General features: G+C 39.9%; 2 protein-coding genes and 1 pseudogene across 2 annotated transcripts in view; 2 read left to right on the top strand and 1 right to left on the bottom strand.

The window, feature by feature from the left end:
• The first annotated feature begins 208 nt into the window (after positions 1-208).
• On the top strand, positions 209-11,037 carry LOC135106231 (dnaJ homolog subfamily C member 2-like; annotated as a pseudogene).
• Positions 11,038-12,948: 1,911 nt separating this feature from the next.
• LOC135106643 (uncharacterized) lies at positions 12,949-22,029 on the top strand. The gene is made up of 6 exons (XM_064015941.1): positions 12,949-13,124; positions 13,617-13,740; positions 15,529-15,721; positions 16,296-16,429; positions 17,896-18,022; positions 19,079-22,029. The coding sequence occupies exons 1-4, from the start codon at positions 13,056-13,058 to the stop codon at positions 16,297-16,299; spliced, it is 390 nt and encodes a 129-aa protein (XP_063872011.1). The 5' UTR covers positions 12,949-13,055; the 3' UTR covers positions 16,300-16,429; positions 17,896-18,022; positions 19,079-22,029.
• The window catches only part of LOC135106638 (peroxidasin-like), an 8,043-nt gene continuing 461 nt past the window's right edge, over positions 15,899-23,480 (bottom strand). The window contains exons 2-9 of the mRNA XM_064015937.1: positions 22,391-22,572; positions 22,080-22,272; positions 21,576-21,856; positions 20,536-20,709; positions 19,875-20,051; positions 19,065-19,711; positions 18,395-18,480; positions 15,899-18,258 (exon numbers count right to left, since the gene is read on the bottom strand). Coding sequence (XP_063872007.1) covers positions 18,090-18,258; positions 18,395-18,480; positions 19,065-19,711; positions 19,875-20,051; positions 20,536-20,709; positions 21,576-21,856; positions 22,080-22,272; positions 22,391-22,572 — 1,909 coding nt within the window. The 3' untranslated portion in view covers positions 15,899-18,089. The remainder of the gene's footprint in view (positions 18,259-18,394; positions 18,481-19,064; positions 19,712-19,874; positions 20,052-20,535; positions 20,710-21,575; positions 21,857-22,079; positions 22,273-22,390; positions 22,573-23,480) is intronic.

Below are 23,480 nucleotides of genomic sequence, written 5' to 3'. Positions count from 1 at the left end.
TGGGCACATAGTACATTCTGTGGCTTTGAAATCATAGTAAGTGTTTGTTGGGGGAATATGGACCTAAACCTCTTCTGAAGTAACCTTAGCCTTTTCTGAAGTTAATACTTACATGTCAGGTAGAATTAAGGTTGTAGCATATCTTGCAATATATATCAACTTACAGAAACTTGTTTAAGCAAAAAAAAGGTAAAAGGTTAATGAACTGATGCATCCCCATGCTACACACTCCTCGTCTGAGTTGTCGAGAGTCATTGCTGGCTGGCTGCGAGAGGTGTGTGGGGCAGGGCAGGGTTAGCCATTACAGGAATCACAATACTTAGTTATTTGAAGGTCTTGCTAACCTAGCCTAACCCTGACGTAACCTAAACTAACCTAACCCTAACCCTAATCCTTGCCTTTTTTTTTTTTTTTTTTTTTTTTTTTTTTTCATAATTAAGTAATAACTTCAAATAACTCTAAGTATTCTGATTCCCTTAATGGCTAACCTCACCCTGCCCTGCACAGCTCCAGCAGCCAGCCAACAGTGACCCTCAAGCACTTGGAAGGGGAGGGTGTAGCATGGGAATGCATCAGTTCATTAACCTTGTTTTTTTTTTTTTTTTTTTTTTTTTTTTTTTTTACAAGTTTCCAGAAGTTGATATATATTGCATGATATTCTACAACCTTAATTCTATCTGACATGTACGTATTAACCCTAGAAGAGGCTAAGGTTATCTCCATATTATCCTTTTCTTTCCCTCAGGCTTTATTTTTAGTTAATTGCTTTGAAAGAGATATCATAGAAACTTTGTTAATATATCTACATTTTATATCTATAGAATTTTAAGTTTTTCATTTTGTCCGAAAATACAATTTTTTTCACCGTTAATTTTCTCCACTCCTTTTCCTGTTTTCTTTTTACATTTTTAAGGTAGGGGAGTGCAGGCCAAAATAAACCAAAGTTGGGAAGCCTGAAAAGTTTAAGGAGTAAAAACACTGTTTTGCGCAGAAATCCTTAAAAATAGTCAACAAACAGAGAATATCCCATCCCCCCCATATTCCCCACTACACTATTCTAACTGTGAGATTACTAACCTTGCTAATTGGGAGGCTCCATCACCCAGATCTCCCATTATGCTATTCTTACCAGTAAATTGCAGTTTAACACCACAAATCCTATCTTTTTTCTGTCCCTAACAAGCTTGGAGACATGGTGGGAAAATGGAGTTTTAGGGTGGAAGAAGCTAAATTATGCCAAATTTTGACATTCGTTGGAAAGTCTAAGGATGAGGTGCCATATATTGAAAACTGGGAACTTTCTAGCTTAACCTAACTTTACCCAACCTAACTGAAAGGCGAGTCCTGTCCCCCCTTTAAAGACACTAATCCAGCTTAACCAGTGCATCTTTCTCCAGTGGATGCCCCCCATTAAGAACACTAACTTAACTTAACCAGGGGGCTTTTGTATGTAGATGAGAATTTCTCAGATGATGTTTTTGGTGTATAGTCTCTGCAACAACATCTCTTTATCTTTCATGGTCTGTCTCTTTGTGTGTGTGTGTACTTTTTAGAGATGACCTTCTAGTTGTTCTTCTCTTATGGTATTTTTCTTTTCTGTCTCTTTCTGTACAATATGTCCTTTATTTCCTCAGCATCCTGAATGGTATTCTTGGTAATATCTGTTTTATTTTTCTCTCTACCTCTCCCTTCCACAGCACTCATCCAGGTGGAGGGTAGAACCAGTGGGACGATGGTTCCACATATATGAGGCACGGCGTCTGCGGGGGCCACCTCACCTCCTCAGTTGGGGAAAGTGAAGAGGGAGAGTGAGGAGGAGGAGGCTCAGGAGGTGGAGGTGGAGGATGACATACACTATCTTCGCTCTCTCAACCCAGCAGACTGGAAGGTGAGAACTCAGCCAGCATGGTCCAGTCATAGCAACATAAGAATGGAGAAGACTGCAAAAGATTGGCTGGCCTACACTGGATAACTCCTGTACTAACCATGAAAATCTGTTATCCTCCTCTTCCCCATGCAGTCAGCCTTCCTATTGCCATCTGGCCTCTATATGCATATGCCTAGTCATCTAACCTCATGATATCACTTATGGTGTAGGTGCTGACCACATGAATGCTAAGCCTGTTCTATTTGTCCACTACTCTGTGAACCAGTTCTTACTAAGCTCTTTTCAAAACCTAAACTTATCTAGCATATATAGTTCTGTCTTGATTGTTCACTATGAGAGCATCACTTACCTCTGTCATTTATTTGATTAGTATCTTTCTTTTATATATTGATACATTTCTACAACATTGCCTTTCAGGACCAGGATCATTATGCAGTACTGGGACTCCGAAAGCACAGGTACAAGGCCTCTGATGATGACATCAAAAGAGCGTGTAAGTCCTGGTGGCATCTGGAGCTAGAGTGTATAGTGTACTGAGTACCAAGTTTTAGTGCACCTGCTGTTTGAAGGTATTTTTATAGTGCCAGTTTTCAGTTGCAGTGTCAGCCCTTTTAGTCTTGGTATTTTTATTTTATTTGTATATTTTCAATAACTACATTTTATTTGTGCCTTGCTATGGATGTATGTGGTTGGCTTTGCTATACCAAAGTTCCTGGGGTGTAGTATGGTGATTTGAGACTATGACTATGGCCACACTGGCAATGGTTGTGAGCAAGCAGGTGAGTGTGATAAATGGTGAGAAAAGTGGGAGCATTGTACCAAATAAGTGTGGCCACACTGACAGTGAGTGGGCGTGGGCGAGCTGTGTCTTCCTGTGGCCCACAGCGAGGAGCATTGTCAGTTGACTTTTGTCAATCATCTGGCACAGGCAGTTTGTTGCCTGCTATTGACATTGCATGGCTAATTATTGAAGTTTTGCTCACACCAATCATTTGGGATACATTTGCTAAAGTAGAACCCAAAGGGAATGCCATCATGTTGTTTGTAGTAATTACTATTAATTATGAAACCATGTCCATAACTGTTAGCTTTAACAAGCTCTTGAATTGTAGCTAGGTGGTGCATACAGAAGAGCAGAGAGAATGTGTCTGAAGAATAGTTGGCGCCCCTATGGCTATGAGTGTGAATGATATTTGTAAGAGTGTGTGGTGGTTTGTCTGGGCCACCCCATGTGGGATTGGCAACCTGATATATAGATAGATAGATAGACATTATATTTTCTGATCATTGGTTTTATGCTAAGATATCTGTAAGTCTAATATAATAATTAGCATTCCCTTTGGTACGTGCTTAAAACAGGATGACCCAACACTTGGGTAAAGGAATGAGAGTGCAGCATTAGTGTGCACTTCCGTCCATTGTGTTACTCCTCACAGACCGCATGATGGTTCTGTGGCACCACCCAGACAAGCGGCGAGCAGCTGGGGAGGAGGTGAGGGATGACGATGACTACTTCACCTGCATCACCAAAGCCTATGAGATTCTCGGGGACCCCATCAAGCGACGCTCCTGGGACTCGGTGGACCCAGAGTTTGATGACGAGGTGCCGGCTGTCAGTGCACACAATAAGGCAAACTTCTTCCAGGTAAGCGCTGATCCCCACTAAGAAGAAAATTTATTCCACAAAGAATTCAAAGGTCTTTTAACTCCATGTCATACTGTAATGTCAAATATATGTGCACACAAGGCAAGCGCTAACTCCTATTAGGAAGAAAAATGACTCAACAAAGAATTGAAAGTTCAGTATTCATTGCTATTTGGTACATCTTTTCTTTACCACTAACCACTCTGGGACAATTCTTCACATTCTACAGCCATCTCCAAACATTATACTGGCTAGAAATTGCAAAAAATCTATTCCTTTTCACCGCTTTTTTCTTGCAGGTGGTTATAAAGATTGTATACATTACTTGTAGTGGTGTGGATGATTACATATCACTGAAGGGATTAACTCCATCTCATATTGTAATGTCAGGTCTATATATTAGATTATATAACTCTCTCTCTCTCTCTCTCTCTCTCTCTCTCTCTCTCTCTCTCTCTCTCTCTCTCTCTCTCTCTCTCTCTCTCTCTCTCTCTCTCTCTCTCTCTCTCTCTCTCTCTCTCTCTTCTTCAGTCTCCACCACATCTTTGTAAGGCACAGTGTTGCATTGCAGATTTTCACGGGTGTTTGAGTGCAATGCTCGTTGGTCCACCCACAAGCACGTTCCTGGCTTGGGCAAACCTGATGACACCAAACAAAAGGTCAGTCCAGATTAGCAGATTAAGTAACTGGAGAGAGTGATTGGCCTGTACAGTCACATCAATCTCCCTTGTACTGTTTTAGAAGTGAGATTACTAGTAGCAGAAATGCAAGTAGATATTTGGTGACAGTTTACTTTTTATAGTTACCATCATCATATGCTATGTTGATGGAAAGATAGACCAGTAATTTTGAAAGTTTGTTTAAAATATCATACACTATAATTTTCCTCAGCATAGAGGGTCCAGTAACTTACACATAAAACATCATTTCAAGATTTCTTTATGAATAGTGTTTATTTTGTATTGTTAACCGACTTAATTTTCATCACTGTGCAGGTTGATCGCTTCTATGGATTCTGGTACGACTTTGATTCCTGGCGAGAGTTTTCATATCTGGATGAGGAGGAAAAGGAGAAGGGACAGGAGTGAGTCTTCACTATTTGTATGTCTGGTCTTTTTAGAGTTATGTGTATTCCACTCCAGCCTTGCTTTATCTTCCCAAAGGCAGCAAAAATGGTGAAATTTGTATCTTGAAACATTAACATTGAATAAAATTTTAATTGAATAAGGAAATAATGCCCAAACTTAAGCCTAGACTTGACATTGGAAAAAATAACAAGAAAATTTAATATGGCTAGACAGAATACCCAGACTTATGGCAAGGAAAACTGGCACCGACATTGTTCTGATTGCTTTAACTGGTCATTTTAGTTTCTTTGAATATTTTGTAACAGTGCAATGTGACTGCAATGTTGTGGTCGCCTTCCCTTCTTTAAATCAGTCAATCTTGCCAGCCAGGAGGAGCGTCGATGGATAGAGAAGCAGAACAAGGTAGAGCGAGCGAGGCGTCGGAAGGAGGAGATGGGTCGATTGCGCAGGCTAGTTGACAATGCATATGCCTGTGACCCAAGGATAGCCAAGTATGTTTCGTTACTTATTACTGATTTCGTGTATTTTCGTTGTATCCCAATAAAAGTTGAAATTTTGTGCATTATCCCAAGAGATATTTATCACAAGGAGTACTTTTTTCTGTTGTTACATAATACTTCAAATTTCATTTTGATGGAAAGGTTTATGATGATTTAGATTGCAAAGAAGCTGTTCTTGTTTTACTTCTGACTCCTTATGAGGGAAAAATTAATTCCTGCTTTTGCTGTCTACTTCTGTAGCTAAAGAATGGGTAAGTTTATAGAAAAAGAGGGAAAGAGATGAAGAATTATATATATATATATATATATATATATATATATATATATATATATATATATATATATATATATATATATATATATATATATATATATATATATATATATATATATATACATATATATATATATATAATTTTTTTAAGATTTAAAGAAGAAGACAAGGAAAGAAGACTGGCTCAGAAAAAGGCTAAAGCAGAGGCAATCAGGCAAAAACAAGAAGAGGAGGAGAGGGTGAGTGCACATTGTGATCTCCAGTATTAGCACCAGGCCAATCTCTAACTACTCTCGGACACATATATGCATTGATTTCTACAACAGACCAAGGCTTCACATTTTTCTCATTGATTTGTATTTTTCATGTCTTATGCTCGGAAATGCCATATATTTTGAAATACCATGCTATGTTCTCTTTTTTTTGAATGATATGTCTTGCTAATGTGTAAATTTGGTGTTTTCAGGTAAGGCAGGAAGCTGAGGAAGCAGAGAGAAAGAAAAGAGAAGCAGAGGAGGCAGAGCAAAGAGCAAAACAGGAGGTAGAAAAGAAGGAAAGAGAGGTGCTGAAGAAAGCATTCAAAAAAGAGAGGAAGGTGAGGAGGAGGGTAGAATATGCTTGACATGTAAGAACTTACCACACACTTGTCTTTGACGCTTAAACTGCTGTGATCGCTAACATAATCAAAAATTCTCTTGACAAATATATTGAATTTTCGTGGTGCACTTTCTTTCTAGTGTGTTCTAACTGACTGTCTTCAGCCTCTTTTTCATCACTGCAGTGTTGAATCTCTTGCTACCTCCTACTGCTATTTTCATGCCAACTGCTCTTCTGATCTTGCTAACTGCATGCCTCACTGCACAAGTCTTTCTTCTTTCTTTCATCTCTATTCTGTCTACCTCTTTAATGCAAGAATTAACCATTATTCTCAATCATTCATCCCTATCTCTGGTAAACTCTGGAACTCCCTGTCTGCTTCTGTATTTCCACCTTCCTATGACTTGAACTCTTTCAAGAGCGAGGTTTCAAGGCACTTACCCTGTTTGTTTGACTAACACTTGACTGTTCAGGAGCCAGCACCTCAGTGGGCCTCTTTCTTCTTTTTTTTTTTTTCAGTCTTTGTTGTCCTTGGCCAGTGATCCTCCAATATATATATAAAAAAAATAATAATAATAATAATGATGATGATAATAATAATAATAATAATAATAATAATAATAATAATAATAATGATCCCTGGCTATGGCAAGCAAGCCCACTACATTATATCCTTTCCTCCTCCTGTTCCTTTCCTCTCCCCTTTCACTTTCATCTCGTCGCAGTCCTCCCTTCCTGTCACCTGCCCCTATAGTTCTCATGACTCATGCCTGGAGCCATCATTCTACCTGGCAAGTCTTTTTTTTTTTTTTTTATTTTTTTTTTTTTTATCATTCATTTTAAGGCTACAAAATTTGCTAAAAAAAAAGAAAAACTAAAAAATGAAACTCTACCCACTTTCATCTTCTGTAACATTTCACATTAAAATATTCTCATTCATTATATACTTTCAGATTTATATTTTTTTCCTTTTTCTTTGATGTCATTTTTTAAATGATTTTGATACAGTTCCTGTTCATAAGGGGCTGAGAGGACTGCATTTGTATTAGAAAGATGGAAAGAGCATTAAATTTAGTGTTCAAATGTGTAAATTAATTTGGAAACTAAAAAAATATATATACAAATTATGATTGCGTGTATTTTGTTCACGTAAATAATTTTAAAAAGCAACGTGAAATAGAATAAAGCACACATTCTTTGTCATTGCATAGATGTGATGGTGACAGTGATAAAGAACATCTCTGTATCTGTCTATCTTTATTTGACACCTCTTGATAAATACTCCATGAGGACATAACTGCAACAGATTTCTCTATTTAGTCCTGCCCTTGTATTCCCTTCCTCTTTGCTCTGAACTTCACATACTCTCTCTTCACCCTTTCCTCACATATTTCAGTAACATTTTTTATGCAAGATCTTTGGTCAAGGGCAATAAAAAGGGGGGAAAGAAAGTCCACTGAGATGCTAGTCCCAAAAGAAAGATCATAAGGATTATCCAGAATTGTTGGATAAGTGTTTTGAAAAGTTGGAACCAGCCATTTTAAAGAGTTCAAGTTATAGGAAGGAGGATCTTCTGGAGCAGGCAGGGAGTTCCAGAGTTTACTAGAAAAAAAATAGCAGTAAAAAGATAGCAAGATATGCAACATTGCAGCAATAACAGAGAGGCTGAAAATCATTAGTATAGTATCCTCTATTCCCAGATGCTGCGGACTCTCTGTAAGGACAACAGTTACTTTGCATCAGAGGAGGGGGAGCGAGTGCAGACCATGACAGATGTGGAGCTGCTGTGTGAGGCACTGGAGCTGACCCGCCTGGAGGAACTCAACAAGGAACTAGCACAAGTGGCCCAGGACAAGATGCAAGGGTGGGAGGTACTCATGATGGAGGTGAGGGAGGATCAACAGTAGTAGTAGTAGTTAATTGACAAAGGTGAGTGAGAGAGATCAACAGTAGTAGTAATAGCAGTAGTAATTTTTTGACACAGGAGGTGAGTGTGGAGGGCCAACAGTAGTAGTAGTAGTAGTAGTAGCAGTAATTGTTGCTTATATATAAAAAAAAAAAAAAAAGCATAATTTTTGTCATTCTTAAATAAAAAAATTTCCTAAGCCTTGAACCCAAAAGCTGCTCCAACAGACATATGGGTATCTGCATCACTTTTGAAATTAACTATGTTAGGTCTATTTAAGTCATGTTACATTACCTTATCTGATTAGCTAAATCCAAAGTAGCATAAAGCAAGCTAATCTAAATTAGAACAATCCACCCCAAATGATCTGGATATTCTGTATGACCTGTTTTCCCTAGGATAGTCAAACCTTTCAGACTATTTCTCCACTGATAGTTATGATTAGTACAAGGAGTCCTTGGTGTATGACAGTCTTGACTTTTGTCCTTCATATGTTTCTTTTACAGGCACAATAGTTATGTGTTTATGTCCTAGACTATGACTTTACAGTACAACAGTATTAGTATTAGTGATTGACATACTGCAGGTAGCTTACTTATGCTGGTTCTGACCTATGCAGAAAATCAGTTTATAACATGGCATAGGAACAGAACTCTGTCATAACTTGAGGACCCCCTGTAACACTTCTTTGCCTCCTCTCTCTGTTGTAGGTGAGTGAGGTGCGCAACAGGATCAAAAAGGAGAGGGAGGAGGTGGCAGCAGCGGCAGCAAGGAGAGGGGGTGGAGGAGGAGGGGAAGCTTCATCACTCAAAGTCTGGAATCAAGATGACCTCCAGCTGCTCATCAAAGCCGTCAACCTCTTCCCTGCCGGCACAACAAAGAGGTGAGCTGGTTCATGTGTGTGTGTGTGTGTGTGTGTGTGTGTAAATTGCTTCTGTTTATATATTTTTTGATATCTTATTATTATTGGTGGTCCACAAGGCTGTCCCTTTCCACTGGGGCTGACAGGGCTAAGAGTGTGAATGACGTGTCATTCACCTACATTCGTCTGCTGGTCACCAAACCAGCTGTTCCCCATATGGAAAGAGGTCAGAGCTTGTAGTGATTGATCTTTGGGTAGGATTGAGACCATTCACACACCGCACACTGGGACAGTGAGGCCATAACCCTTCAGGTTACATCCTGTACTTACTTGCTGCTAGGTGAACAGGGGCTACACATGAAGAGATTCTCCCAGGACTTGAACCCATGCCTTCTCGGTTGTGAGCCGAGCATGCTGACACTAAGTGGTGTGCATGTGTGTGTGTGTGTGTGTGTGTGTGTGTCTGTGTGTGTGTGTGTGTGTGTGGTGCCTTGTCTGGGCCAGCTGATGTGAGATTGCTGGCCTAGTATATAAATAGATGGGTTTTTTAAGCTTTAATATTTTATTTGATTGATATATTGCCTTATTCTTGTGTTTCCATGTGTGTTTTAAAATGACTAATATCAAGGTTGTTATCTGATCCCTACTACTGTTCTCTACATACACACCATTTAGGTCTTCACGTGGTATGGGGAATATAACAAAGGTGACATTTATAAAATTCTCAGGATCATAATTAGGATAGAACAAGACACAATGGGTTCAAGCTTGAAAATAGTTAGAGAGGAAGAAATTGGTCCTCAGATGGAGTAGTAGATGAATGGAATGGACTCAGTAATCAGGTTGTTAGTGCTGAGTCATTGGGGAGCATTAAAGGATTAGACAAATTTATGGATGGGAATGATAGGTGGATATAGGTAGATATGTTTCATACAAGGATGGCTTCTTGCAGCTCCCTTAATGTTAGGTTATGTTTTTATGCATTGCTGTACTTAGAGGAACTCTTTGAACCCTCCATGCTGCAGGTGGGAGGTTGTGGCAGAGTATATCAACCAACACAGCCACCAGCATCACCAGGCTGGCCAAGGAGGTGCTCAATAAGGCCAAGGAGCTGCAACACTCAGACAAGCACATGAGGGAGGCAGCCAACAAGAATGCCTACCACAGCATGGAGAAGGCACAGGCTCGGCAGGTGATCAGCGACGCCACAGCCTCCCAGAGATATGACAGTGAGTTCTTGCTGTTATGCTGACATTCAGATAATTCTTTTGCATCTTTGTGTAGTTTTATATCATGTTGATGCTTGGGTAATTTCTCATTTCTCTTTTTATACTAATTAATTATTACCATGAGTCTTCTCTGTATGAACTCAAGAGCTTTCTCCCTTCTCTGTGTAACTGCTGTGAATTGTCTTTTAGCTCTATGCAATATCACCAGTTGAGCTGTGAATCAATTCCAAGATATTTTAAGAAAAAAACATGTTTTTAGGCTGATGTTAGATCTTTCCTTTGTGCAGCACCACAGGAGATGCTGGGGATGAACACTGCTGCTTGGGGAGCTGAGGAACAGAGGTTGCTGGAGCAAGCCCTCAAGACCTATCCAGTCTCTACTCCTGACCGCTGGGACCGCATTGCCAAGTGTGTCCCCAACCGAACCAAGAAAGACTGCATGAGGCGCTATAAGGTCTGTATATGTGTGTGTGTGTGTGTGTGTGTTTGTGTGTCTGGTGATGTGTTGCTTGCTATTCCCTGTATGTGAGATTGTGGAGAAAACAAATCAGGTTTATTTTGTTTATGGAGTGACTCTCTCTCTCTCTCTCTCTCTCTCTCTCTCTCTCTCTCTCTCTCTCTCTCTCTCTCTCTCTCTCTCTCTCTCTCTCTCTCTCTCTCTCTCTCTCTCTCTCTCTCTCTCTCTCTCTCTCTCTCTCTCTCTCTCTCTCTCTCTCTCTCATGCATTTATCTTTTGATCTGCTTTTATCTTTGTGGTCCCTCCATAAATGCATGGAGATGTAAGTGCTATGTGTGTGTGTGTGTGTGTGTGTGTGTGTGTGTGTGTGTGTGTGTAGTGAAGGTTTTATATATGTGTGTGTGTGTGTATGTATGTAGTGAAGGTTTTATATAGTGCACAGTAGACACTGATGTTATTGTAACTTTTAAGTCTTATTCTCACATGATGGCATTTCAGGAGCTTGTTGAGATGGTGAAGGCAAAGAAGGCGGCTCAGGCTGCTGCAGTGGGAAAAAAGTGAGGAGCCAAACCTTGCTGTCTTCTTTCCTTTGTGAGTTCAGATGTAGCAAATTCTTGTAGCTGTTGTGTGAAGCAATATTGCTATCTGAAAATCTATCTCTTGTTCTATTTCTAAGCATTATGTCTCAGCAGTGCCAGTTTTGGACTACCTGAATTGGAGGGGCAGCTACATATATTGATGGGGACACAAAAGTGTAGCTAGGGATCTGTTTCTTTCCCCTCCACTTCTCCCTTTCTCTCCTTTATAACCTCATCCCCCAACTCTTCCATCTCTTCCATCACACTTCACTTCCACTGCTTCCAATAAGTTGTCATGCAAAAAGCAAAATTAACACTTGGAAAAGTATTTTTAAGTGCTATGGGAAAACTGCTAATATTGAAAATTAATGTTGATAAGTGCAGAATTCTATACATTGCAGAAAGCAGATGCAAAACAGCATGTGCTTTTCCTTATCATCATAGTGTAGCTCTGGAGGACAGAAGGGCAATCTCCATTAATATGGCAGTAGCCACAAGGAAGCCACTTCCTGAAAAATGAATGGATCTGTGGCAGTTGTATAAAAAATTACAAGACGTGTGAAAAAGTGTGCGGTGATTGTGACTATAATAAGAAGTAATATGCAATGATGACCATGTGATTGCATACAAATGTGTACCTTCTTAATTTTCTAAAGGAAAACTACAGTCTTAAGTTTGATTTTAAAGTAACACTAAATTTACAAGGTGGGTAAGAGTAAAGATGCCACATGAAGAGCTGCAGGTAAATGCTGTGATTAGTGTAGATCCTAATGAAGAGTTACCATAGAAAATACACAAACATCATTGAGACAATAGTTGTGACTTAACATGCTTATACACATTCACAGGTCCTTGATACACATGATTCAAGCCTGACACTTGAGGAATATTACTTTGTAAGTAATGGAGGTGCAGCTCAGAGGTGTTTCAGAATATAGCTCTCAGTGGCTGATGCATGGAATAAGTTCATGATGTGCGATTCAGTACCTCAAATAAGTGACTCAGTCTGTGATATAAGTAATAATGCAAGCTGTTGAATCATGGATGTGCGCCTCAGAATGTGTGACCTCGTAGCTTTGCCCGGACCAGCATAGTCAACCCTAACCTAGGCCAACACAGCCAGTAATAGCTTTGTGAAACACCAAAATATAGATAATCATTATTATCATCTGCAGCCACCATGCTCACCCACCACCTACACAAAATTTAATGTCTTCCACTGGTATATATATATAATATATATATATATATATATATATATATATATATATATATATATATATATATATATATATATATATATATATATATATATATATGGTCATGTGTGTGTGTGTGTGTGTGTGTGTGTGTGTGTGTGTGTGTGTGTGCTATAATTTTTGTTCATTGTTCGCATCTCGCTATGCACTCTACCTTCCATCATATCTTCAGTTTTAAGCCTTTCGTAACGACATCATAAATTTGTGGATTGACTTTTATTTATTTATTTATTTATTTATTTTGTAGATCAAACCTGCTGTTTGGGTGTTCCTTTTTCACGTGATCGCATATCAGGGTCTTCTTTGAAGTATAAAGCACCACGTTATCTGCGACCTTTGATTTGTGACAGATATCATATGGTCATTATTAATAAAAGGAAGCAGATGGTAATAGTGAACTGCATTACATAACCACGCATCTGTCGCTTTGATAAACCAAAATGCAGTATTTCTGCTACTACTACTACTACTACTACTACTACTTCTAGTAGTAATAGTAGTAGTACTAGTGGTAATAGCTGTAGTAGTACAAATACTATTTCGTATGACACAGAGACATGAGAAATAATAATAATAATAATAATAATAATAATAATAATAATAATAATAATAATAATAATAATAATAATAATAACAGTAAAATTATACGAACTTAACACTGTTAGGCTCGTAGTGCGGAAGGTTGGCGGGCAGTAGCGGCCAATCAGACAGACGGACGTGTAGGGGAACTAAAACTACAGATAGCGACCTGATATCTACCCCGCCAGCCTTCATGATTGCGCTGAGGTACCCCGCCACCCAGATAAACCTCATTTGGCCCCAAGCCCACTGCACACACACGGTAATTCTTGTAGTGGTGTAATTGTAATGGGCGATTGTTGTTTATTTACTAAGTCGGTGGTAGTGTGTAGGATTGAGATCGTGGTGTGATGGTGGGTTATAGTGGGGGTGGTGTGGGTTATTGACACTATAACGCAACACTGCACACACAAACAGACGGTAAATTTTCTAATGATGTAGTAGTAATGGACTGGTGTGGGTTATGCATATTGAGAAATGGGTGGTGGTTGGTAGGATTGAGGTCATTACTATCGGAATGGGGCTGGTGGTTGTGGAGAGTACTGTGGGATACGTACACTTTATATTAAGCAACACAACACACGTTACCTCATTTCCACACACAACTCGCCCCCGTGGACAGTTATGGTTTGTCATTTGCCAGTCATCCTCTATTTATACTTGTACACGTCAAGACGAGCCCTGCGGCAGACAAAACAGACTTAGTACTGAGTGATGACAAGCTCTCAGGTGCTGGTTTGTTTATCTCCCTCAGTGCGGTGATGTGACTGATTTTGTGGCGTCAGCTGATAGTCTGAGGTGGCAAGGTGGCATCTGTCAACAGCAGTCGGGTGTCTCCTGCAACAGTGAAAGCATTTGTAAACAAAGTCAAGTGCCACGTGAGAGCCTTGACTTTCTTGTCTGTATAGCTGTGTAAATAGAGTGAAGCGGTTCTTGGCTTGTGTTGTCTTTAGTATAGAAATGCTTACTTAAACTTTTAGAGAGGATGGCTTGCTGCTGTTGACAGTTGCCACTTCACAGACTGAGAATGATGCCTTCATACTGTAAAAATCTTAAACATTGCAACAACACAATAGGTATAGAAATTAATTGCAGTACTGTATAGTAGGTTAAAAATTGCACATGTATGGGAATGAGCATGTGGCAATGGAAGTTGTGGCTGTCTTGAGCTGTTTTATCCAGTACACTCATCATAGGGCCTGGGTGAGCCACAGGTTGTGATGTATGGCAATACACTTCTCATCAGTGATCAAGCTTTTGGAATCACCTTATAGAAGTATTACAGCATCCTTCTCATTATTATGAGATTTTCATCTTTCTGCTTTGAAACCAGCTTGCAGTGACCTGACATTTCTGGTCAGTCAATCTTTGCTTTAGCAAGAGTGACTACAATGTTTCATTGAGTGAAGAGTCACGTACCGTGACCTTTGAGCTGCTGTAGGTTCAACTCGCTAGTATTGGTTAGAGGCAGTTATGATGTAGGGGCATAAATGTAATGCTTGTGCAGTGCCTCCTTTTGTAACGTGTCATGCCATTCTTGATGTGATCAGTGCAGGATGATAAGACCCGGGTCACATTGACTCCATGTATTAATTGAATCGATCAGATCCTGAGAACGTGAGAGAATGTGAACCAATTCTCATGAGGGTAGAAAGTAAACTGGTAATGTACAGCTCAGCCTTACAGAAACAACATTGCAGATTTATGTCAGTGCACAGATTTACTTATCCTTTAACTGACCATGCAGATGAATTTGTCTGCCCATGAAGCTTATTAAGTAGGAAAAATCTACAGTTTTTGCCATGTCTACTTGGATGAATTTGTTGCCTATCATTCTCTCTCTCTCTCTCTCTCTCTCTCTCTCTCTCTCTCTCTCTCTCTCTCTCTCTCTCTCTCTCTCTCTCTCTCTCTCTCTCTCTCTCTCTCTCTCTCTCTCTCTCTCTCTCTCTCTCTCTCTCTCTCTCTCTCTCTCGTTTTAGGTATTGGGACCATAGCGTCTGTCAGGAGCCAATATATTTTTTGGGATTCTTTTTAATAAGCATTCTTTTCCTCTTTAAAGAACATCTTACAGTTTCATTATCAGATTACTGAGTATAGTGTTTATCACTGAGCTCATGAAATATCTTATCAACTATTTTGCCTGTGATAAGGATTAAGATGATGTGACACTGCTCTACTTGAGATGATATCCTCTCTGTGATATCTATGATGACTCCAACATACATCTTTGATTTTTTTATATTTTTTATGTGATGAGACTGGTTTTGCTGCATCACCATTGATGCATCTGATAGTTTAAGTGTATCTGCAGATCTTGACAGTTGCTTTTGTGGGATTCTAAGAACTGACTTGCTTGAACAAAAAACTGCCTTGATGCTGGTGACTTATTTGATGATGTGTTGAGCTTTATTTATCACAAGGTACTTGAGGCATTCTCAGTCTGGATATCTGCAGTTTAACGTACATGAGAAATTTACAGCATACATACTTCATTGTTAACTGAATAGTATTGTCTTGTGATCTGGTGCCTGTGTATTTGTTTTTCATATGCTTCCTGTGGGAGTTGTTTCAACACCTCAATAGATTGCTTGCACAAGTTAGTACTTAGACAGGAGGATTGACAGCACACCCATGCTTATGTTCCCTTTTCATGTGTTGCCCTTTAGGTAGTGAGGAGAGACAGGTACCAGCAGGAGCAGTAGTGGTAACAACAGCAGGATGGGGAGCTTCAGCAAGATCCTGCCATACTCCTGCTATGAGCTCGGCCACTGCTGGAAACACTCGTGCTCCTCAGCCTCCTTTGAAATCTGTATCATTGGGTTCATTGAAAGCATCAAAATCTATGGTGTGGTGTACTTGGTATGTGACCTTTTTTTTTTTTTTTTTTTTTTTTTATGTTAGAGGGATACTATCCTCATTGTGTCTAGTAAACTGTTCTGGCAACTGCACTGGCTTCCTAAGCTTGATGGAAGTTTAGAATATAATTTAAAAAGGTAACACTTGGCAGTAAAGGGGTGATTGCGATAAAATATTGCATTGCATCTACTGTAATTTTATTTTGGCTCATTAGAATTATCTACAGTTACTGAAAATGTGTGTGATGGTGTCATTAGGTGACAAAATGTTAAAGATTACTGTTACTATATTGGTAAAAAGAGGTGAAAATGGATTATAGCTATGCATAGAACTTTTCATATCAATTACCTTATGCCATGATAGATCTGGTGTAAGTAGAGTGTGAGGTGAAGGGGAATATGATTTTGCTTTCTGGCTTCAAAAGTGGAAGGAAGACTTTGATCAGGAGTTAATAATTTTACTTGCTTGCTTTCTTTATTTCTCCTTTTCTTTCCTTTTTCTTTTGAATTGGGAATGACACTTTGTATTTTGAGGTTTATCTTTGTAATATTAATGACTTGCATTTGTTTGCATGCAGCTAACCAGTCTTGTGAATGCTCGGAAAATAAGTATGAAGTATGGAAAAAAGCTCTTGAAGAACTACTTAACAACATCAGTTTGTTTCCTGACAGTCAATGCTTTTGGGTACATTGGCTCCTACTGTGTTGTCAGGTGAGCATGCCAGATGTGGCCTTTCCCATGCACATGTTGGGGCAGTTTGGAAGTAGTAAGTGTAATATACATGCTATTATACTGAGTGTGTCATGCTTGCTTTTACTCTGGGAAATTTATATGAAACCATGGAGTTGCATAACATAGTAATCTTTTTCTGTTTATCTACTTATTTGTTTATTTATTTTTTATGTTTTTGTGCATGGATAGTCAATTAATTAAGATATAGTATAGTTTATGTGAATGAATACACATTTAAGTAGTCAGTGGTCATAGTGTGTTGTGATCAGCTCCCACAATTCTTGTTACTACACAAACCAAGTATAGTGCATGAGTTCTTGTTGATTAGTTTGGAGAGAGGAGGTGACCATAGGATATTGATGAAGGACAGCCATTGAAGCACTTCATCATTAGCATATAAAATGACAAAAAAATTAGTATTTTCCAGTTGGAACAAGATAAAATACTGTAAAATTAGTATTTTCCTGTTGGAACAAGATAAAATACTGTAAAATAGAAAATACTGTATTTGACAGTTTATAAGACATATGGGGTTATAAGATGCATCTCAGTTTGGGCAGGCATTGAAAAAAAAAAAAAGATAAATAAATGGGTTTAAGCTCTGTATATGAAGTGAAGGATTTAACCTGACATTTGATGCCCTCTCATATGTATTCAGATCCTTATTAGATTCCAATATTTTTCCTTGGGAAATTTTATAATTTTGTAACTTATACGCCATTGTGTACACGTTGTTTCTGTGACCCCATTATGTTGGGGAAATGAAATCTGGAAATTTTAAACACTATTGCATAAACTGTATTGCATGATTATTGTGCAGACCATCACCATGAGTCACCCTACTTTGTGACTCTCTTTTCACTTATAAAATCTTTTGTTATGTTAGGTTTTCTGAAAAAAATATAGTTTCTCATTAGCTTCAAGTTTTGTTGAACACACATGCGAGATAAAAATGTTAAAAGATAGGCATAATTTCTGTTGTATGAAGGTGTATCTTACCTAAGGAACGCAGTGAACCTTGCATGTGTTGCCAGGTTTGATGTTTAACTAATGGTGAATTTGTTTTGGTACAAACAACGTAAGCATAGTCACTTAATTTCTTTCTGACTGGTGTTATTTTATGTGAATTACCATTAAGTATGATCTGTTATACATTGTTACCTTACAAAAAAAAGAGTTGTTTTTGAGATTTAGAAATGATCATCACTTTGTTTACATGTGTGAAGATGTTTGTGGTTTGATTTAAGGGCCACTGTTGCCATAGACTTACTACTAGCCACTGCCCCAGAGCTGAACCTTGGCCTTATAAGACGCTGGCTAATTTTCTGAGACTTTTTTAAGGTGTGTCTTATAAGCTATCAAATACGGTAGCTGAAATTGAGTCACCTCTATGAAATGTCAAATTGTTTAATTGTTAATGATATGTTTGTTGTTTACTCCCACAGACACATTCTGCAGCCCTTCAACTTTTTCACAGTCTCCTTTGTGCCAGGGTTCATTGGCAGCCTCATGGCCATCCTAGTGGAACGGCCAGCACGACGAACACTCCTGGGCATCTATGTTACCAATGTGGTGAGTGCCAACGCTGCTTCTTCCCACCCTAATTTCTATTTGGGATTGCTCTTTACAAAAGTCTTCTTCAGATGTTTCTGCTTTGAGGCATTCTTTCATCTAATCCTTTGTCTCTTGTGTCTTCATTGACATGGTCCTTCCATCTGATCCTATGTAGGTCTTCCTCTTCTTCGTGCTCCTCTTTCCACAGCTCAAGGTTCACCCCGGGGAGGTCGCGACATGACAATCGGGGGTTCCTGGGGGTGAGGAAGGGATGAGGGGATAGCATTTTGTCTGTGTCTGTATGTGTGTGTGTGTGTGTGTGTGTGTGTGTGTGTGTGTGTGTGTGTGTGTGTGTGTGTGTGTGTGTGTGTGTGCAGGAGCAGTACTTACAGGAAGGGGTCTGGAAGGTCAAAGACAGACCGCTGTTCACTTTCCACATTGTCACAGTTGTCACACAGAAGCTTGGCCAGTGTCACCTGTAGAGAAGAGACACACTTGAGCTCATTTGTTTGCTGCTAAAACACTTAATTTGTTAAGTAAGATCAAGATAAGTTAGCTAATTTGATTAGTAAGGTTAGACATAACTAGATTTAGGACAGATTAGGTAATTAAGTTAAGTTTTGAGTAGATTTGGCAAGGTTACTTAGATTTTAAGTTGATTTGATAAGTAAGGTGATTTACTTTTACTAATGCTACTATTATTTCTACTACTATTATTCCTTTCTATCCTATGGCTGACTGGGATAAGAATGTGTGTGTGTCTGTGTGTGTGTGTGTGTGTGTGTGTGTGTGTGTGTGTGTGTGTGTGTGTGTGTGTGGCTTGTGTGGGATTGCCAGCCTGGTATATAAAGAGAAATGAACTATTGCTATTACTACTACTGCTGCTCACCACCCACAGACAGAGATACTACTGCTACTATTATTACTATTACTACCACCACTACTTAACACCAACAGAGATACTATTACTACTACTGCTACCACCATCACCACTCATTACTCACAGATGGATAGACTACTGCTACTGTTACTACCACCACCACCACCAAGGAAGACCCACCTTTCTTATTTCAGTGAGCTGAGGGTCGGTGAAGCGCACAAGTGGGTCAGCATTCTCATACCAGAACCGGTCACAGCAGCGGAGGTTCCTGAACTGAATGCCAAGGATGCAGCCGAACGTGGGACCGACCAGTCCACCGTGCAGCGGCGTCTCAATCAATCCACCAGTGAACAGATCTATGTCATCCACGTGTGCGTACGTCTGTTTCATTCGCTCGATCACCGGCCTCGCTATCTCCCTGTGCAGGTCATCAAACGACCTCGCCCTGGTCAGGTTACAGAGGGCCCTGTACTCATTGTAAGGCTGCAGTCCATGGTCTCTGCCTCGCTGGATGTTGAGGGCAGCCAGGTCCAGGCCAGAGAATGGCTGCCGCTTGTCTTCAAAGAGATGGTTGGTCACCTCATCTGTCAAGAACTGGTCCAGTGTCTCCATGGACACAGTAGTCAGGCCGTGGATGATCTCATCAAACATCCCAGGCTGGTAGAGTAGGTCTGGGTTGAAGAAGTGTTCGCTCAGCTTGACAGGAGGGTTGCACTTGGCAAATATTCCGTCCATGCGCTCCAGGGAAGGCTTGAGTAGAGAGTGGCCAAAGCGGAAGGCTATGCCAAATTCATTGAGCACTGTTGGGTTGCAGTATGCATCGTAATCTGAGAGAGAGAGAGAGAGAGAGAGAGAGAGAGAGAGAGAGAGAGAGAGAGATAGTCATTAGGAGTGCAGTGTGTTAGAGGGAAATGTTGCACACACACACACACACACACACACACACACACACACACACACACACACACACACACACACACACACACACACCTAGAGTCAGCTGGCCTGGCATGGAGCGGGTCAGGGGGATGCAGAATGGCTGGCCAGATGATATATTGACAGGAGGGAAAAATGGATCGTTCTGAGGAATGGCTATGGGGAAACACTCAGGGTGGACTGTCTGGGGAGAGTCACATCTGCGGCAATCCAGAATCGAGTCTTGGAAACCTGGAAGAGAGAGAAGTGAATGTGTTTAGTGGGTGAGGTGAAGAGATGCTGGGCCAGGAGTCAGTGTATTTACAGACATGAAGTAAAGAGAGAATAAGTACTTTTTTTTTTTATCAACACATACACAGTTAAGTTAATATTAGAAAACATATACCTGTTAACACTAGAATGAGAAAGAGAAACAGGAGATTTGATAACTAATGGAAAAAAACAGATAATAATAAACAACAAAGATAGATTAGGTTAGGAACAGACTAAGAAAATATATAGTTTTAGTGACAAGTATGCAGAAATTAAAGAAAACTAGACATATAAAGATCAGGAGACAACAAATCAATAGTTTATCAGACCTTGGAAGCTACAACTATGTAAACACACACACACACACACACACACACACACACACACACACACACACACACACACACACACACACACACACACACACACACACACACACACACACACACACACACACACCTACCTTTGTTGATGGGGGTGAAAATAATATCATGGTCAATAAACTGGCCCCACTGCATGACCATTAGGGTATAGCGGACATGCGGTGCAGACACGTCGTTGTGCATGTTGGTGGAAATGAGCCGAGGGGAAGGGAGAGGCTTGCCGGTGACTGAAGTGACGCGAGGTTTAGACAGACCTGGGGATGACAAGAGAAGGTTTAGGGGTATTTGAGTGTATTGTAAAGAAATTCATTTGTTTATCTATCTGTCAGGCTGGCAGTCCCACAGAAGGCAAGGTTTGGGGGTACTTGATTGTACTGTAAGGAAATTGGTTTGTTAATCTATCTATCTGTCAGGTTAGCAGTCCTATAGAAGATAAAGTATGGGGGTACTTCAGTGAGAATTAAGTTTATATATCTATCTGTGACACTGGCAGTCCTATACAAAGCACAGACAAGGCACCACACACTCACACACACAATAATAACAGTAATATATCTATCTGTCTGTCTGTCTATCTACATACAAGGCTAGCAATCCCACAGAAGCCAGCCCAGACAAGGCACCACACACTCACACACACAATAATAATAGTAATATATCTATCTGTCTGTCTCTCTGTCTACATACAAGGCTAGCATTCCCACACAGGCCAGCACAGACAAGGCACCACAGACTCATTTACAAACATATTTATTTATTCTCTTTCCTAACTTTATCAAGCTTCAGTTCTTTATTTCTTGTCCTGTCCTGATTACTGATCCTGAGAATTTTGCTTATGTCATCCTTGTCATGCTCTCTATATCACTTTGGGACCTCTAGCTGACTGAAATGACTTCTCTCTGATTCTTAACTTTATAAAGCCTGAACACATTATTTATGTTCTATCCCTAACACTAATACAGACACATAGACATCTATCTGATCTACTCTTGACTTTATCCCTTACTTCATCAAACTTAAACACTTAATTTCTTGACCTATCCCAAATACCAACACACACACATGCACACACACATATATATACACACATACACAGACATACAGACAGACAGACACTCACCGTTTTCATAAGAAGGACGTAGGAGTCGACTTTTTGCCCTGAACGACTTGCCGAAGGACGGGAAGTTAAGATTATTGCACCACCCTGTAGCTGTGCGGAAACGCAAAGTGTGGTCGCAGGGCAGTGTCTGGTCGTCACGCTCAAACACGCTAGGAATTTCCGTGATATCGCTGACGTCAGTGTTAGGCAGAACCTCCATCAAATCCAGTACGTTGTTTGGGGAACCTGACTCGATGTCTTTGAGCTGGCCGTCTGCTGCCCGAGTCTTGCGTGACCTGGCTCTGGTGGTGGAGAGACTGTCAGTGGTGAGGCGTGGTAGACAAAACTGTGGTGTTTTTATCATTTTCTCTGTTGTTTTATTGTTTGCTTGGCTTTCTGTTGTTAATTATGGGAAATTTCTGCTGTTTTTGTGTCATGTTCACCTCAAAATACATCAGTCTAAGGCTCTGAATAACCCTTTCACTAACTAATGCACTCATCTATCACACAAACACATACTCGTACTTGAATCTTCCTGAGGTCTTGCAGTCAATCTGGTTGGTGTCGGCCATGAGGATCTGGGTGTTTGCCGGGCCGCGCTGCACCTTGAGGAGGCCGCCAGAGAAGGCACGCAGCTCGTCACTCTCCTCCTTGCTGGACCCGTAGATCACCGACCCATCAATGAAGGATGTCACTTGGTTGATCTGTTCTCTGGGGCCTGTGTGAAGTGTCACCATTAATAAGACTAGTGAAGCAACATTACATAAACTCAGTGATAGTATTTATGATAGCTCTCTGATAATTTACACCACCATCACCACCCATTACTCACTTACCTGAAGGAATGGGGTCAATATCCACAGGTAAGGGAAATCCTGAGGTTCCTAAGGGGATTTGCTGAAGGGACCTCTCCTCTCTTCCTCCTCTTTCCCCATCCTCTCCTCCTCCCCAGACCTCCATGCCTGCCACAGTCAGCCACAGACACCACCATGTCACCACACAGGCTGTCATACACACTCTGGAGAAGAAATGGAGCGAGATAATGCAATGACACAAAGGGAAACACAATTTTCAGGGTCAGTAATTATGTTTAGGAAAATAAATAATTGGTTTAAACTTAATAAAAGGTAGAGGTTAAGAGGGGTCTGATAGTGGTCTTAAAGTGGTAAAGGGGACATAATAAGAGTGATATAAGCAAAATTCTCCAGGTAGGGCAATAAATAATTGGTTTGTGCTTGATAAAGGCAGAATTAGATTAAAAAGAGGTCTAATCCATTTCTACAAGTGATATGAGATGCAACAAGGGTGATATAAGCAAAATTCTCTGAGGCAGTAAACAGGGAAGGACAAGAAGTAAAAATGGATTCAAGCTTGAGGATAGATTTAAGAAAGACAGGATAGAATGGAATAGACTCAGCAATCAGGTTGTTAGTACTGAGTCATTGGGGAGCTTTAGACAAATTTATGGATTGGGTGGAAATAAGGTAAGAGCAGAATAACACACACAGCAAAGGTTAAGGTAATATCATAAAGGATAACAATTTATTGGGGCTTCCACTCATTCACCCTGCTCTTATAGACAAAGAATAACACACACAGCAAAGGATAAGGTAATATCATAAAGGATAATAATTTATTGGGGCTTCCACTCATTCACCCTGCTCTTATAGACAAGGTGGCATCAAAAGCATTTCTCTCTCGTAGCATAAAAGTCATAATGTAGTGAAGACTGTCATTCATCGTGTCATATTTCACAAGAGTTACTGGGTATCTTATCTCTTTTTTGGATATCTGTTACCATCTAACGAAATACTAAAATAGTTAAGAGTATTTTTACATGTCTGTCTAGGTAATAACCTAGACAATGAGACAATAGTGAAGATTGTAAACATGGTATGCTTTTCATACCATCTAAATTTTCGGGCA

Source organism: Scylla paramamosain, chromosome 13, assembly GCF_035594125.1.
Source record: "Scylla paramamosain isolate STU-SP2022 chromosome 13, ASM3559412v1, whole genome shotgun sequence".
Taxonomy (NCBI): Eukaryota; Metazoa; Arthropoda; class Malacostraca; order Decapoda; family Portunidae; genus Scylla; species Scylla paramamosain.
Note: the sequence above shows the minus strand (reverse complement) of the source record. Positions and strands in the feature narration are given on the sequence as shown.

Coding starts and splice junctions, on each gene's coding strand:
- LOC135106643 (XM_064015941.1), top strand. CDS start 13,056: ATGATTGCGCTGAGGTACCCCGCCACCCAGATAAACCTCATTTGGCCC. Junction 13,125..13,616: donor AAGCCCACTGCACACACACG/GTAATTCTTGTA, acceptor TATCTCCCTCAG/TGCGGTGATGTGACTGATTT. Junction 13,741..15,528: donor TAAACAAAGTCAAGTGCCAC/GTGAGAGCCTTG, acceptor GTTGCCCTTTAG/GTAGTGAGGAGAGACAGGTA.